This window comes from Hippocampus guttulatus, chromosome 8 (genome assembly GCF_054856545.1).
Source record: "Hippocampus guttulatus isolate MCC_2025c chromosome 8, RoL_Hgut_1.0, whole genome shotgun sequence".
Lineage (NCBI taxonomy): Eukaryota > Metazoa > Chordata > Actinopteri > Syngnathiformes > Syngnathidae > Hippocampus > Hippocampus guttulatus.
In genome coordinates, this window is record NC_141268.1 from 6,647,269 (window position 1) to 6,664,949 (window position 17,681).

Consider the following 17,681-nt stretch of genomic DNA (forward strand, 5'->3'; position numbering starts at 1 on the left):
CCCAAGACCCTCATGAGTATAAGCGGATTAGAAAATAGATGGATCACTGGATGAAGTGACTGCTCATTCTGTTCCAATACAATGCCTAACTCCATGGTTCTGCTGCATGAGGGCAGGGAGGGGCGGGGTGAGTTTTTCAGTTGCTTGTGCTTTCGGGGCGCGTTTGAATATAACTCTGAGCGTACACTGGTTCACTGTGACAATTCAGACACTAACAGACATGCACACACAAATATATATATACTGTATATATATATATACTGTATATATATATATATACTGTATATATATATATATACTGTATATATATACTGTATATATATATATATATATATATATATATATATATATATATATATGTTCCATCATTTACCGAAGACCCCACTGTATTGCTAATGATCAAAAACTGTTCAATATCATTTCTAACATCACACTTTAATGGTTTATCACAGCCAAAGAATGTTGAGTCATTGCCGTAGCGTCAAATGAAGACATCACAACATGACTACTGTTGCTGTTCTCTAGCTTTCGTCGTTCATGTCATTCTCTCTGTTAACAAACACACAGAAAGAAAACTGTTTTAATTAAGATCCACAACGCGTTTTTGTGTTTCTCCAGCAGGTGGCAGAGGACGGACTTTCCCACCTGCCGGCACACCCGTTGCCAAACATAATCAGCTATGTATGTAACGAACTCCAAGATGCCATGATTCTGTCGGATTATTTGTCTTGCGCACATCCTGTGTACAAACGGCAATTCTGTAAACGCTCAGGAGCTTGTTCTCCACTCTTGTCATAGTCTTAGTTTGTTCTTATTATATTAGTAGTTAATTTTGCTCCGACGTACAGCATTTAGTGAAAAATTTTACATTGCGATATAACGGGAGAATATGGAATTTACCTCTCACGCTCAGCAGCTTGGAGCACTCGGCTGACCCCAAATGGTTCTCAACATGAACTTTGTATACGCCACCATCATTGGGGCGCACCCTCAGGATGAACAGAGAGCAGACACCACGTACGTTGGTGATGCAGTAGTTGCTGTCGACTGAAAGGTCCACGTTGTCACGGTACCAAGCCACATGGGGCGCCGGGTCACCCTTGACCGCGCAGCTCATCTGACACTCATAGCCTTCTGGAGGTATGTGGTACCTCAATGGGGTGATGAATGACGGCGCTGATAATAAATTCACAGATTTTCTCGGTGGTACAGTCACCTTGAACCTTTCTGTTGTGAAAAGACAAAATAACAACAAGAGTTGTCATACTCATGACTCTGAAACTCCCCTGAAACTACTCTGACATTTCTAAAAGTTTATGGCCCTCTTGATCCTGCACAATTTAGCATTTGGACACTTTTGGGAAAAACACGTTACTTAAGTCGACACACTTCACTTTCCACAGTTGTGTAGCCTTTGGCAATAAGACGTCACTTTATATGTTAGTAAATAGGGTGCAATGGTTCAAATACTCATATTCAGCTTTTTCTGTTCAGAATATTCAGAACAACAAAGAGCATACAAGGTAAGGACCAGGAAGTGCAATTGAGTCACGCTAAACCAACAAGGTCTACACAGTAAACAAACATATCGTAGATCAGCCAATGGATAGTAGACATTATGACTTAACTTACTGTATCAAATACGAATCATGTCTTGAAAGCGAAAGAAATGACCAAGTTGAAACTTTTGGCGTACCGTTACATTTGATCATGACTTCTTGTGCTGTGCGATGATGACGTATTCTTCAGACTACTTCATTACGCTTTGAAAGGGTCATATGTTGGGACTGCTGTCACAGCGTACACTTAAAGTGAAAATAAATTGGTTCACAATCCAAACAAATTAGTGTTCAACCGACTTCACAGAATGGATTGTGTCTGACCTGGAGCATTCACTGTGTTTGGAATGCCATGTAAGACCTAAAATCCTCATTGTTATTCATATTTCAAGGAATATTTTCATTTCAAATTTTATGTGATGGGGCAAGATTAAAAACCAAAAACAAAACAACAAAACAGTGATGAATCATCAAGCTCTAAGTGACAGAAATATTGAGAAATAATCACCTATGTCGATTATATTTTGTAGCTGCGACTCAAATGAGGATAAGTGCTACAGGGGTTGGATGCATGGATGGATGACATGTATTTCATATGCAACTGCTGTTACCTCTTTCCTTTTTGATTTCAAACACAGGTGACACAGATGGCGCTGAAATGCCCATGTCGTTTTTAGCAAACACCCTGAAGTGATATTCCCGCCCGGGCACAATGTCCACAACAGTAAACTTGTTGTTAAAGAGGTTTTCTGCCACCGTCTTCCAAGTTTGTTTGAAAGTGTCCCACTTGGATACGACATAGTGCAGCCTGTCGTCCTTCGTCTCGTCTGGAGAGGGCGCCCAGGACAAAGTGACTGTTCCTGGAACGTTCTGATGAAGCTCCACGGGACCTGGAGGCTTGGGGTCATCTGGAATTTCAATTAAGTAGTCAAGCAAGAGCGTTCTGATTAAAACTGTTTGTTTGTCAGTTATGCTGGCATTTACCTGTTACCCTAATTTCCACGTTGAAGCTCGCTTGGCCAACGACATTCTTGACAAGAACAGTATAGACTCCAGAGTCGGAGTGCTTAGATGTAGGGATCAACATTTGAGAAGCTTTATCAGAGTTGGTGACTGTTACATGCTTGGGGACTAAAGTACCGTCCTTCAACCATTTGACCTCTGGAAAGGGTGACGCCTGTTGGACAAACATTCTTCATGAAACACACATGAACTTAGAAATCCACCCTATGACTCTGGGTTACTTTACAGTACCTTAAAGGGGATGTTGAGGCGAACGGCGTTTCCTGATCTGACGACTACAAAGCTCTTCAAGTTGTGATCTTTGAACGTCGGCTGTACTTTAAGGGGCAAAAATCAAAGTACAGTTTCATGTCGGTTCAAATGATATACTTGTTCTTCAGCCTCTAAAATAAACTTGTTCCATGAAAGACTTTGTGTTTTATAGTTGAGACAATGTTATTTTTTTTGTACCCGTAATCTTAAATGTGGCAGTAATGCCACTTTTTTTCTAATCCCAAAATCCTTTGGACCTCATTTCTATCCCATGGCGCTGGAATTGATTCAACCGCAGAACAGAAGTCCCACTTGTTTTGAATCCAGCAATTTCAATACAAAACCGCATGGGCAGAGTGCATCAGTGTGTGAACATAACACGCAGCTGGAACAAAATGAATTTGGGCTTTACTAGCGAGTGTCATGCTGTCAAAATGTTACCCAAGATGCTGCTGTTTGTCAACCTCCTGACTTAATGTTGCTGTAGCCCAGGGCTGAAAGATTTTAGGAAAAGATGTGCATGGTGAGATTTATTAATTGTAATACTCATTAGCCATTCAGGGCAGCCCGGTGGTCTACTGGTTAGCACGTCAGCTTCACAGTGCAGAGGTGCAGGGTTTGATTCCGGCTACGGCCTTCCTGAGGGGAGTTTGCATGTTGGGTGCGTGGGTTTTCATGACATGCGTGGCAGGTTAATGGAACACTTTCAATTGTCCCGAGATGTGAGTGTGAGTGCGGATGATTGTTCGTCCATGTGCGCCCTGCAATAGGCTGGCAACCGGTTCAGGCTGTATCCCACCTAGTACCCGAAGACAGCTGGAATAGGCTCCAGCACGCATCATGACCCTAGTGAGGATAAGCGGATCAGAAAATGGATGGATGGATTCGTTATTCATAGCTGGTTGCTCCCCACCATAACATGGATATAGACAGATTTCTTTTAAAAAGTGTACTGTAGAACTAAGCACTTATTTTGGGCTTTCACGACTTTCACATTAGTTTAGCAATTAGCTGCTCCAAATTCTCATGTCTCTTGTTGCTGCTTGGGTGAAAGTGATACTTGTTGGAAGTGTAGTTTCTTTCCCGCCACGGAAGCGAGGATTAGTGATTTTGGAGGGTCCACACCGTGGAGCTTGTAGCTGTTACCCATTGCTGAGCAAAGTTTAGCCCGGGCTGGGCAACACAGGTACTTGAGGGACGGTATCCTGGATGTTTTATATATCTCGTTGCTCCCACACACCTAATTGAAATGATCAGCTCATTAGCAAGCTTTGCAGAAGCTATATAACGATCCTGATCATTTGAATCAGGTTTGCTGGCGCAAAGAGTCTGATAAAGCTTCCAGGATAATGACCCTCGAGGACCGTATTTGCCCATCCCTGGGTTAGCCCCGAGCATTCAGGACCAGTTGGAAAAAGCAAGAAGGTTGGATAGGTGACAGCGTGACATGGACGCAATTCTTTATTACCGGTAAACAGTTCTGAGGTGATTGGTTAGTGTGACCTATCCACAAGTAACATGCCACTTCTGAGCTTGGGAGAATAAGAGCACTTCAAAAAAAACGTGGCTTTAATGATCACAAAGAGTTGTCTGTGATCACGATTTCCATCCATCCATTATCTAAGCTGCTTTGTCCTCACGAATGTTGCAGGTGTGCTGGAGCCTCTCCCAGCTGACTTAGGGCAGTAGATGTGGTACACCCTGATCTGGTTGCCAGTCAATCGCGGGCACGCAAAGGCAAACAGCAATTCCCACTCACAATCACACGTCAAGAGAATTCAGTGTTCAATTAACCTGTCTTGCATGTTTTTTTAGAATGTGGGAGGAAACCGGAGAAAAACCCACGCAGGCACGGGGAGAACATGTAAACTCCACACAGGAAGTCCTGGAATCGAACCCATGACCCCTGCACTGTGTGTGTGTGTGTGTGTGTGTGTGTGTGTGTGTGTGTGTGTGTGTGTGTGTGTGTGTGTGTATGGGCGGCGGGGGACAGGCTAACCAGTCAAACACCGTGCCACCAAGATCACGGTTTAGATCCCCAAATGATAAATCCTTCACTTTACTGAAGATTCATAATCATGCCATCAGCTGCTGATAAATATTGAAGAACCCTCAAAATATAGCATGAAAGTCAGGAAAACCAGAATGTATCATATCTGACAGACATGTAGTACGTATGACTGTATCCTGAATGTCATTTTGTTGAATGTTATTTTGTTGTCAGCTACATTAAAAATGGCTGCACATCTTTCTGAGTTTTTTTTCCCCTCACTGAATAATCCCGCTCCTCTCTGCTCAGTGAATTTGTTATACTGTGTCATCCCAATTCCATGATTGAAAGCAAAATTGACTCCCCAAAGAAAATGTCACCATCTAATAAAAAACAAAAACAAACCAATGTAGTCCATTAAATGTATTCTTACCAGGAGGGGGCATGGCAATGATGTGATTGCCAAATCCTTGAGGTTCTCCATCGCCTCCGTAATTAGTAGCAACTACCCTCACCCAGTAGGCACCCATGGCCTTCAAGCCGCGCACAGTATAGGTGGTGGGAGTAATTGGGATGGCATTGCATCGCCTCCAGTCTGGGCTTTCTATGGGTCTGATCTCCACGTAGTAACCTTGGGCTTCATCCTGTGACCCTTTCACTTCCTTTGGTTTAGTCCAAGCCAGCGACAGGGTTGTGTAGTCACTGGATGTTACTCTGAGGTCCGTGACTTTGCCTGGGGTTTCTTCAATGACAATAATGTTAGTTAAGGAGACTTTAAACAACATTCTCAGTTAAAAAGTAGCATCCTAGCTTAAAAAGCCATGAGAGTGAGATGCATACGCTTGGGATCTCTTGCAATGATGGTGTCGCACGGATTGCTTGGATCCCCTGGACCTGATAGGTTGATTGCTGACACCCTGAATTCATATGCTGCCCCCTCAAAGATGTCGTTCACCTCATAATTGGAGTCTAGGGGGAAAAGTTTACTTTTAATTCCTGTATTGGCCAATTGCAGCCCATTAAATGAGTTACATACGTTTTATCGGTCCTCCTTGGTTTACAAGGCTCCAGTAATTAGTGCCTTTCTTCCTTTTTTCTAAATTATAGCCCACTATTTTGGACCCTCCAGTGTTGCAAGGAGCACTCCATGTCAGACTAATGCACTCTTTACAGACACGGACCACTTTAGGTGCTGAAGGGGCTCCTGGATAACCTGTAAAAAAAAAAGCTTTCTTGAGTTTTCACTGGTCAGAGGAGTGGCCAAGGCCCATATTAAAGACTTACGTAACACTCCAGCTGCTATGGCTTCTGTCTGCAGATAGTCACTAACACCCTCTGAGTTTTTGGCTCGGATCCGATAGCAGTATCTCCTTCCAGGCTCCACATTAGAGTCTTTGTAAACGGTAGTGCTGCCACTGGTTTCCCAGAGACTGGACCATTTGTGACGTCCAACTTGCTGCCTTTCTATGATGTAGCTAGTGACTGGACAGCCACCATTATCCTTTGGCGGTTTCCATCTTAATTCAACAGATGTCACGGTACTCTCCACAATCTCCACGGGTCCTTGTGGTGGTGTGGGTTTGTCTGTAGATGGAATCATTATTATGCTACCAGCAACTCACATGACCATACCATCGGTCCCTTTGACTCACCAATGACTATCAGCTTGGAAATTGCTTCTGTTATACCAAATTTGTTCTTAACTTTCATTTTGATGTCGCCACTGTCTTTCCTTTGGCATTTTGCAAGGCGTAGTTTGCTCTCAGTGGCTGTTTTTTCAATTTTCACATTGAGGGCAGGCAATATCTCATCGTCGTCCTTGGTCCACTGAATTTTCGTCGGTCCTTCATCAGAGAATTGAAGCTTCCATTCAGCAGTCTCCCCTGCTTTTATAATCACTGGCTTTGTGAAATTTTCGAGAGCATGAGCATCAACCTTTGGTGGATCTTTGGGGTTAGGGAGGGGGGGGGGGAATGTTGTTCTTAGAGACCCAAGACCCTTTCACCCAAAAGATTGAGTTGTGTGTACATTTAATTCTTACCTTCAATATTCAATGTGGCTTCTGATTTACGTCCATCTGACTCAAAGCGGTAGACGGCCCCATCCCCTTTTTTACAGCAATCAATTATCAATTTGTGATAGGCTCCATCTTTAATAATCCTGACCCCGTCGTCATTGGTGAGCTGGTCAGGTGAAAATGAATTTCTCTCAATAGTAACAAGTAGCAGTACAAAGGTATTTGATAATTCACCACACTGTTGCTGGAAGATATTACTCACCAGTTTCTCATTTTTGTACCATCTCCCCTCAGTGTTCTCAGGGCTTAATTTACAACACAGCTCTGCCCGTCCACCAGTAGTAGCTGTGATATCTGACAACCCACTCACAAAGTGAACACCTTGATCTGTAAAAGTAAGAACCAGGAGAAGCTAAATAAGAAAAATGGCAAGGAAATGTATGTGTACATTCCTCTATAAACCACGAGACTTTAGTATTGGACTATCATTGGAAAAATGTTGATACCAGTGGTTCTTATTAACCTGGCTTCGATTGAACCCTAGGGGTTCGGTGAATCGGTCTCAGGGGTTTGACGGAGCCTCTGCCATGGAGGTTAAGACACACGCGACTCAACATGTCAATTCGTTTCGATACACCCGCTTGGCCATCAGTTCATTACTTGTCCAATCAGTAATTTTTTTCTGTTTTTGACAAATGTGTTTTTATGTCTGGAATTTGTAATAAGTCATATTTTTGTTTTTTTACAAATGAAGGGTTTGGTGAATGTGAATATGAACTGGTTGGGTTAGTTACCTCTAACAAGGTTAAGAACCACCGGTCGATATCTCTTGCTGAATCAGACACTGCTAGGCCTGTTCGTAATCGCCTTGCGCCTGCATCATCATTCTGGTTTTCATCTTTTCTGCCTCCCTGGAAGTTGTTTTTGTTCTTGACTTTTCACTCACCATGGCCCCCATCCGTTTTCCAGCCACAGCCACCATCAGACCCAACATCCTTGATGGTATCAGTCTTTCCACTAGAATCTTTTTCCTTTGTGTCTTCTGTCTCCACTTGGAGTTTCTGCACCAAAGCCATTTTAGCCAGGTCATCCTGCTCTTCTGATTTCTTTTGCTTAAGACCTTTATGGGCCTTTGGATCAGCTGAATTAAAATCGAAACAAAGATGTTGTGATTGAGTGTCATCATTAAGTGGTAATGCTAAGTTCATTGTAAAATCAAAATGCTAAATTTTAATTATCAACAATAGTTCTATTAGAGATGTCCCGATCTTATTTATTTATTTATTTATTTTGAACACAGCTGACTTGATGCTGTGAAATATCTTCTTGTCGATGCAAATAACACCAGTCCAAGGAATAGACGTTGCTGCAGACTGTAGGGTTACTGTATTATGCCATTTGCAGGGCCCCTACACACTCTCAGTGCAGCAAAGGCACTTTTCCGTTCCAGGTTCCGGAAATATAAAAAATATTGAAAAGGTAAACTAGATTAAATGTTGCAAAATGTTATAACTACTAATGACTGTAAACGTGTTGAAAGGCTTTACTTGTTCGATAATAATCCTCAACAAGGATATTAAGGATTTAGGACAGTAAAAATGAGAACTAGCAGGCTAACATAAGTTGCTCGATCATTGTAACACTTCTAAAAAGCAGGAAAATGTGGCACATTTCATCACGAATGAGGAAAAGTGCAGGGGTTAGTTCACCGATCAAGTGACTCCACACAGATTTGGGTCCAAATAAACGTGATCAGGACATCCCTAATTTCTGTAACGGGAATGTCCTACCTTCCACCGCAAGAGATGCATTGCATGATGCAGTGCCAGCAATAGCATAATATGTTCCATTATCAGCCACGTCACAGTTTTTAATCGTTAACGTGTGTATCAGTTTGTCTTCAGAGACGCTTATGTCGTATTTGTCGCCATGTTCAAGTGACGAGTCTGGCGTTGACCACGTTATTCTGTTGAGGGGTTTTGACAAGACACATTGAAAAGAGGCCTCTTTCTGTTCCAAGGCCTTCACGTTATTAATCTTGCTTGCAAACTCCACAGCAGGCACTGTCGAGAGAGGAAACACGTAGGCAGAGGAGATGCATAATAACATTGCACTGATAGATTTTCTTGACCAAGAAGTCTCTACAATGGGAACTGCTTACTTCGGAAGTCACTCGTAAGAACGTTTATCTCTCCAACATCAACTTGATACAAACCAGCGTCTTCTGGCTGGGGATCTTTGATGGTGAAACAATACGTGTTTCCACGTTTCTGCATGCTATACTTTGACTTTCCATTGCTGCTATATGGGACTTGGGAACCATCCTTGTCAAGCAAAAGAGGTCACGTATTAAGGAGGAAAAAGGACCATTTATTGTGAATTTGGCTACAATCATAACTCACCTTGTACAAATATATCTTGCTGTTGGGATCCCGTAAGGTCATGTCGAGGCTGAATTCTGCCCTTCCGCGAGGTTTGATTTCAATTTGTTTCACGTTTCCGAGATTTTCAACAACCTTGAGAAGAAAGAACATGTTTTGAATCGGGTGAAAATAGACATTGACAGGGATTGTTAGAATGGAGCACCTTTCCCTGTTCATCCTCCCTTTCCTTTTTCATCTGATTCAACTTTTTCAGCAACCAGCGAAAGTCTGTAACCCCAAAGTCCAAGCAGATTCTTTGATAGTCCTTCTTTGGTGCACTGAGGAGGATTTCCATGAGTTTAGGATCAAGTTCTCCCTCTTTCTGTGGCGGCAATTGTTTTTTCTTGGTGACGACGCTGGACAAAAAGAATTGGCTTACCATTTGCCACGGTCAACTGCTTGCAAAGAATCTGTGTTTCAAACCTACGTTTTCTTGAGCATCGCTCTAAAATCCTGTGGCGCTTGCTCCTCTGCCAAAAGATAACCACTGACAAGTAAAAACAGCAAAGAACCGTACCAAAACCACCTTTTGACAATTCCTGAAACGTCAAGACCGCAAGTCTGTGTCTCACCTTGAATAACACTGAGGGGGACGGAGCACACCGCTGTTCCATATTCATTGGTGGCACAGCATTGGTACGTGTCGGCAAGGTCTGCTGTTGCTTTTGGTATCTGCATGCAGAGTGCATCATGAGTGGAGACTATCAGCTCCAGTCCACTCCAAAAGTATTGGAACAGCAGGGTCAATTCCTTTGTTTTATTTTATACTGAAGACGTTTGGGTTTCAGATCAAAAGATGAACATGAGACAAAAGTTCAAATTTCCAGCTTCAACTTCATGGTATTTACATTTAGATGCGTTCTAGAAATCAGGACAGAACACTTTTCGTTTGAAGCCATCCACTTGCAAGTCCAAGCCATGACTTGGCCATGGACATTTTTCAATTAACTGAGAGCCACTCACTTCACCAGACCGTTGCATTCTTCGGTTGAAATGTTTTTTTCCAGACCTTTACTGCAGTCTCTTTCAATTCTTGTATTCCTCCCCCATGTTTTACAAATGAGCTTGTGTTTTGGATCAAAAGCAGATCCTTTCTTTCGCCATTCTTTGGCCTTTCCATCACTTTGGTAGAGGTCGATCTTGGTAACATCAGTACATAAAACTTAGGTCCAAAACAAAGTGATTTAGCTCTTTACCTAATCCAGCCCACAATACAGAAGCTCATCTGTGAAGCTCGGTGGAGATATGCCATGGCTTGGACTTTCATGGCTGTTTCTGGAATGAGCTCACTAGTCTTCATTGATGATGCAACTCTTGATTGTAGCAGCAGCGTGAATTCCGAAGTCGACAAAACCATTTTGTCTGGCAATTTACACAAAAATGCATTCAAACTAAAATGAGGGGAGTTTCATCAAGCAACAAGTCAATGACCCAAAACAAACCACCAACATAACAAAGGACTTCATCGGGGGTTAATTGGAAGGTCTTTGTCAATCACCAGTTCTTAAACCAATTGAGCCCGCATTTTACCTCCCAAAGGGAAAAAACACTAGCACAAACAAGAACCTAAAGAGGCTGCAGTAAAGGTCGGGAAAGGTATTTCAAGTGAAGAATATAACAATCTGGTCAGGTCAATGGGTCTCAGGCTTGATGCAGTTATTGCAAGTAAGGGTTATGCCACCAAATATTTTATGTTAATTTAATCATGTCCATTCCAGTACTTTGGCTCACTTCAAAAGTGGATGGCTTCACACAAATGGTGATCGATCCTGAGTTGTAGATGTCAATACCATGAAACAAAAGCTGGAATTCTGAACTTTTGGCACCTATTCCTCTTTTGATCTGAAACCCAAAGGCATTCAGTATAATTCACCATTCACCATAGCGATCCAATACATTTGGAAGAGACTAGACTATGTACTGCACACAATTGTCTGTAATCGAATACGAAGCCATAGTTTATGTGGGTTGCAAGGTCTTTTCTTTCATATCTCACCTCAAGGATGTGTTCTTTGTTTCTTTCATTATATTTAATGTTGTACTTCTCAGCGTCATTTATATCACCCTTGTTTCGTCTCCATGTGACACTCGGGGTTGGATCGCCAATGGCGATTGCTTTGAAAAAAGCTCTTCTCCCTCAGGAATAAAAAGTCACCAACTTTACCTCTAGAAATACTTAGAGTGCTTTGTTTGCTATTTTCATTTGTTTCTTTACCCTCATTGACAGTCATGGCCATCGGCTTCCGGTGGAAGTCAGGTGTCGATTTTCCTAGTGGAACACGCTGGACGACCTGAGTGATCATGACGCCTTGCACCTTGGACTTCTTTGTGATCGCCACTAACAGACAAAGAAAATTACTCTGCAATGGAGGTAGATCATGGCATCACACTGGAACATACTATAAGCTTATGATGAACCAAAGTTTAGGGTCCTTGGTTTCCGATGGCCCTGCAAGTTATTGATTGTTACAGTAGTTAAATCAAAACAATACAATTACATTGTGTAAAGCATTGAATCCGTTAAACCAAATGCAAATATCCTAACTCCCTGTCAATTTCAGGCATTGTCTGTCAATGGTGAATTTCAACGTCCAACCATTTCTGATTGCAGTTATATTGCGATTCCACAAGATGGCGCCTTTTCCTTTCAGTTCTTGTGAACAAGAGTAGAACAGTCCCTTTGTCCAAAAGCCAGCAAATGTGCACCACGGTCTATGATTCAGTCTGGCCAAATGAATGAGCTCTGTAAGTAAACTGGTGGGTTTGTTTATATGATGACATTTTATTTCAAATTATTCAATGCATGAGCCAGTGCGTGTCATAATATTTTTAGACACCAGCGAAAACAAAGTGACATTCAGCTCTCAGAAGCTTACATCTTGCGTTTGGCACAAAACGAGAGAGAGGCGTTTAAGTTAAATGGGGGTATGAGACAGATTCGAGTCATTTGACTATATGAAGATGACTCAACAGAAGCTTCATACAGCAGGTGTTGAAATAAACACCATCTGTTGCTCTGAGGGAAGGAATCATACTTCATAGGCGCTTCATTTACTCCCACCTGAACTTTGCCAATAGCTTTATCAATGTGAAATGATGTTTAGTTAATAAAAGTCATATAATACTAGTGTTGGCCATCTGAATGGAGAAATACGGCTGTTGAAATTTGAATTGAACTGACGTTTCAGCATTAGTGTCTGTTGTAACCTTAGACCTTGTTTGTAAATTTAAAAACTATTTTCCCATCGGATATTATGTCAAGCAGATTCAACTGTCACTATAAAACCTTCAATAAACGCCCATATATATTTTTGGGGAGGGGGGTGGCGGGGGGTAACATAATACTTTATTTAACTCATTCAGTCCCAGCCAATTCTAGGCCCGCCCCCCTTTTTTTTTTTAATTTTTGAATTGAATTTAATTGAAAAAGTATCTGGGGTTGAACGTGTGGAGTGTGGACATATAAATATGTCTTTGGGAGTGAATGAGTTAATTAGGCAGTGTACATGAGTTGGTATTCTGATTAATGTTGCGTTGGTAGAATTAGAATTACAAACATATTTATCCACCCGTTTTCATCCATGTGAGTGGGTGCCATTTTTGACATTCTACTGTCCTCTGCTGTCGAGTGTCGACTAAAAAAACGACGTCAACGTGCCCTCGTCGGGATCATGTTGCGAATGTCATGGCTTACCTATTTTCGGGTTTGGCCAGGTGACGTTCGCAGTGCACTTTCAAGTCAAATTCTGTCGACAGCAGAAGGCGGTGGAATGAGAAAATGGCTGCCTTATGAAGTAGATTAAAATGAATGGATTTATCTGCTTAATTCTTATTCTATCCATCCATTTTCCAATGTGCTTGTTCTCACGAGGGTCGCGGGCATGCTGGAGGCTATCCCTGCTGTCTTTAGGCAGTCGGTGGGGTACACCCTGAACTGGTTGCCAGCCAATCACAAAATTCTTATTCTACTTATACAATATTAGTCAAAATACTGTGTTTAAACTTGGGGTGGAAACAAAATTGATTGCAAATATTTTGTCAAGTTGAATCCCTCCTATTAAAGTGCAACTCAAACAACAACAAAAAAGTGCATCACCAGAGTAACTTGAAATTTGAAGGTTAAGTTAGGAAACTTATTTCTAACTTGCACATGTGTAATTTGTGCTTAGCTAACTGGACCAAATGTATGTTACGTTGTATGTTGGCTCGAATACAATTGTGAACACGTTCTTACTTTCTGTTGTACTTTTACGACATTGCCACATTCAGTTGTCACCAGGAGAAGGTAAGTGTTAATACTAATAATGACATTATCATCGGGTGTCTTCGTCGACAATGCAGAGTGACGGGAGAAAAAGGTTTCCTCCATTCAGCAGTGGAGAATGAGTGAAATTGCTTTGACAATGTGAAGACATAGCTCCAAAGTGAACTTCAAAGAGAGACCAGAGCCTCCTGCTCTCTCTGAAGTCACACATTAACGCGCACATCCCAAGGTTGTCTTATTATTTTACCATTACCATTGAGAGTCTCTGCAAGATTACACCTTCATCATCACATTTTTTTTGGCAGCGGCTCGCCTTCCGTCAGAGGGCATACGTGATGAATATTCATCAAACCCAATGCATCATCTCTCCGGGGTGTGCTCGCTGCTGCTGTGCACTTATATCATTCAAATGCAGGCAGGACTTGCGGTAAGCGTGTTCCTCGAGCGCTGATTCACGCTAATCCAAAGTCTGCCAGGACGGCAGCCGCTCGTTTAGTTCTGCATACCAAACGATGGTCTTTTGATTTGGACTTCCAGCGGGCTCGAGAAGCCATGAGAATTAGTGGGCTGTATCAAGCTGATAGCCACGTCATGCTGGGACACTAATGCAGGCATCTGGAGTCAATTTTTCTGTCCGCAGGTTGACTTTTCAGGAAATATCACCTAATTTTCTTCCATTAGGAAAAGTCAGAATATAATAGAATTGGAGAATTAGAAGACATAGCAAAATGTTGGTGCTCTTCAAAGAATTATGGTGTTATTTTTTTGAGTGTTTTTTTTAATGAGGCCCCATATTATGTTAATTGATCATAAGGACAGGACAAATTCCTAACGTTAATGGCCTTGACAAATCACACGACTTTTTTGTCGTTAACGGCGGTCACACGATCAGACTACCAGATAAATATTGTTCTGTGTCTTGGACCGGACAAAACATCACACTTTGAGTCCATCACCGACCAGATCCTGCCTAATTGTTGCATGCTTCTCTCAAGATTCAGTCCATTGGGGAGACGGGATAAGCAACTGGAGTCATGTCGACGAAGGAATTCTGTGTATGTGCGTTCTTTCTATGTTCAGAAAAGGCAAAAAAAAAAAAAAAAAGAGTATGGTCCCATTCCTGGATGGTGGGGAGAGGGCGATATGGAACGTGTATTCTCTGAAAAGAACTTGAGAATTAATTTAACACCATGTTTGCTCATCAGCTACTTTCTTTACAGTTACCAAAAATAGTATGAGTTGAAATGCTCCGTGTACTTTCATATTTCCTCTTTTGGTCAAGTCACTTTTTAAACACTTGACAACCACATTGTGATTTTGTGCTACACATCCGGTCTCTCGTCATAAGTAGGAGGACACCGTCTTCCTGTTGGTCAATGCCGAAGAACCAATCAAAAGACGACGTCGGACATATCGCACTATGCGGCAAGACAAACAAAAATTCTGGCATGCCAGACTTTCGTTGTTATGATCGTGAAGTGCCCCAGACACCTCACGACCAATTATTGAGTACCGGTATGTCACACTCGACGGGCTACAACACGTCAAGACAACTCAAAATTGGCTACGAGACACTTTTTGTCTGTGACACGTCTGTCGGCTCAAAATTGGGTTCCATTCTGATGTCGGCACAGTAGTAAAAACAACAACAACAAAAAAATAATGTTGGGGTTAAACAGTCTAAATTCCCTATCGGAAATAGGGACATTAAATAGGATTAAAGTGCATGTTTGATTTAGTGCTTATTTAGTTGTAATTTTCCATTTTTGGTATGAGCTCTGGACTGTTGTTGTTTGTAAGTGATTTTGTGTATGCGTATGGTGTTTCTTATGTTGTTTTGTTTTATAATTATGTTTTATGTCTAGACTTTTAATTGGTTCTTATTCTCACTGCTGATATTGTTATGGATATCTGTTATGGTATCCCCCCGCTGCAACACCAATTTCCCTTCGCTGCAAAATAAAGAGATTCAAATTCAGATTCAGGCTTCAGCAAATCTTGTGTTCATTCTGTTTTTGTTTGGCTGTTTTGACTTTTCTGCCAACACACACAAGGATGAAAATGAGTCCCTTTACTTTTTCTTATTTGTAGTATGCATTGATCGGCTTCTTTTTTGTACCAGTGTGTTAGTTAAAAACTTTAAAATGTTCCTTAAAACACAAATATAGTCAAAAGATGTTTTTGCAATACTTTAATACACAGAAAACACATTTCAGTGATATTTATTTGAAATTCTCAGTGCATTTTAAAAGGAGAGTTTTTCATTTGACTTGCATCATATTATCCATCCAACCATTATCTGAACCGCTTAATCCTTATGGGGGTGGATGTGCTGGATCCTATCCTAGCTGACTTCAGGCAGTAGGCGGGGGACACTGAACTGGTTGCCAGCCAATCACAGGGCACACAGAGACAATCATACTTAAGGACAATTTGGAGTGATCAAATAACGTACTTACCGTGCATGTTTTTGGAATGTGGAAAGAAACCAGAATAACCGGAGAAAACCCACGTGGCATGGAGAGAACAAGCAAACTCCACACATGAAGGCCAGGACCGGAATCAAACCAGCCCTTGCACTGCAAGGCAGACGCACTAACAAGTCCTCTACCGTGCTGCCCATGAAGTTCGTAACTCTGTTTGGAAGCCAGTCTCACCTTTTAGACTATGGGTGTCAAAGTCAAGGCCCAGGGGCCAGATCTGGCCCGCCACATCATTTTATGTGGCCCGCGAAAGGAAATCGAACATGTAAAGTTCCATGATGCTTGCCAAAGTCTGAACCAAAATTTCAAATTGTCATATGTAATCCACAATAACATTCATCATTCTTGACTTCTGACTTTAAAACAAATTTGTCATTAATTTGTTCTGCGCTGTGTATGTCATATGTGGAGGGGATTAAACATTGTAATGGTTTCCCCAAATTCATAACGGCCCTCCAAGGGAAACCGTAACTACAATGTGGCCCCCGGCAAAAAATTATTTGACAACCCTGTTTTAGACCCTACTTTGAAACATACCATTTTGAAACCAAAAGTTCCATATTCAGACATTTGAAATTTTGTTACTCCATTTTTCCATACTCTGTGTGGAACCCAAACCCTCCGTTAAAAGACTCACTTCTTGAAAACCTGAGGTCACGTATTTGGACGGCTGTCAAAAATTGTGACTGCTTGGAAATGTGACTTTGAAACCTTAAATGCTTCTTTCAAATCCTGACTGATTACGAACCGTAGTTGTCAATATGACTTGGTGGGCATCAACGCTGTTTTTGAACGTGGGTGTTTTGGGATTAAGTCCTGTATTGGGACAGTCTCAGTTTTGAAGATTTCAACTCAATTTTATAACCACTGTTAAAAATCAGAATGCTGAAGAGAAGCCAAACCCTCCTTTGAAACCCCGATTGCTTTAAAACCTGAGCTCACACATTTGGACAGCTGAATTTCTTAACTCAATTTTAGCACGCACATCTATGACAAGCTGTGGCAATTCCCTTCTTAAAATGTGGTGTGTGCAGTTGTTGAACAGTTTTTGATGTCAACGGAATAGCAGAAAAACGCTTCTTTGATTGGATTGTGTTCAGCGTTGCATTTTTCAGTGCTTTTATGCTTTTACAACATTACCCATTTCGATTAAAACAATCTACAGGCATAAAATCTTACCTCTTCGTGGCTCCTTGATTTGGGAACTCATTGCCGCAGCCCCAGTTTATCTGTGAAACAATGAAAAACAAATCATCAAATGTGTGGAACATTGCAATATTTTTCTAACAATCGTTTTCATTGCATAACTCCTGACAATAATACTGAAAATATATCAGGAGGTAAAAAAAAAGAAAAAATCAGAAAGGAACCCCAAAACCGAGTCAATTAGCCACACACACACACACACACACACACACACATATTAAAACTAATTTTAGATATATTTGAACTTGATATACTTGACTATACACGAAGATGTACACTCGCATCGCCGTCACATGACTAAATGTGAGCATTCTGAAGCCACGAGCAACAGAGTAATGGGCCACAAAAGTGTGCGACCAGGCCTTTTGGAGGTTGTGCCACCTTTTGTGTATCACGTTTGGCAAGCTATGATATCCACTTGGCAAAGCGGGAGACGTGCAGACTCGACGGGAGGCAATAAATGC

General features: G+C 41.6%; 1 protein-coding gene across 1 annotated transcript; it reads right to left on the reverse strand.

The window, feature by feature from the left end:
• Positions 1–535: 535 nt before the first annotated feature.
• LOC147200962 (immunoglobulin-like and fibronectin type III domain-containing protein 1) lies at positions 536–17,221 on the reverse strand. The gene is made up of 22 exons (XM_086117388.1): positions 17,191–17,221; positions 11,480–11,602; positions 11,261–11,400; positions 9,837–9,936; positions 9,692–9,734; positions 9,428–9,620; positions 9,244–9,357; positions 9,003–9,165; positions 8,632–8,904; positions 7,788–7,982; positions 7,104–7,228; positions 6,866–7,007; positions 6,477–6,770; positions 6,109–6,408; positions 5,861–6,037; positions 5,665–5,793; positions 5,258–5,566; positions 2,814–2,899; positions 2,544–2,736; positions 2,171–2,467; positions 901–1,227; positions 536–549 (listed from the first exon to the last, which is right to left on the reverse strand). Exons 1-22 carry the CDS (start codon positions 17,219–17,221, stop codon positions 536–538), a joined length of 3,768 nt encoding a protein of 1,255 aa, XP_085973514.1.
• Between the last annotated feature and the right edge of the window lie 460 nt (positions 17,222–17,681).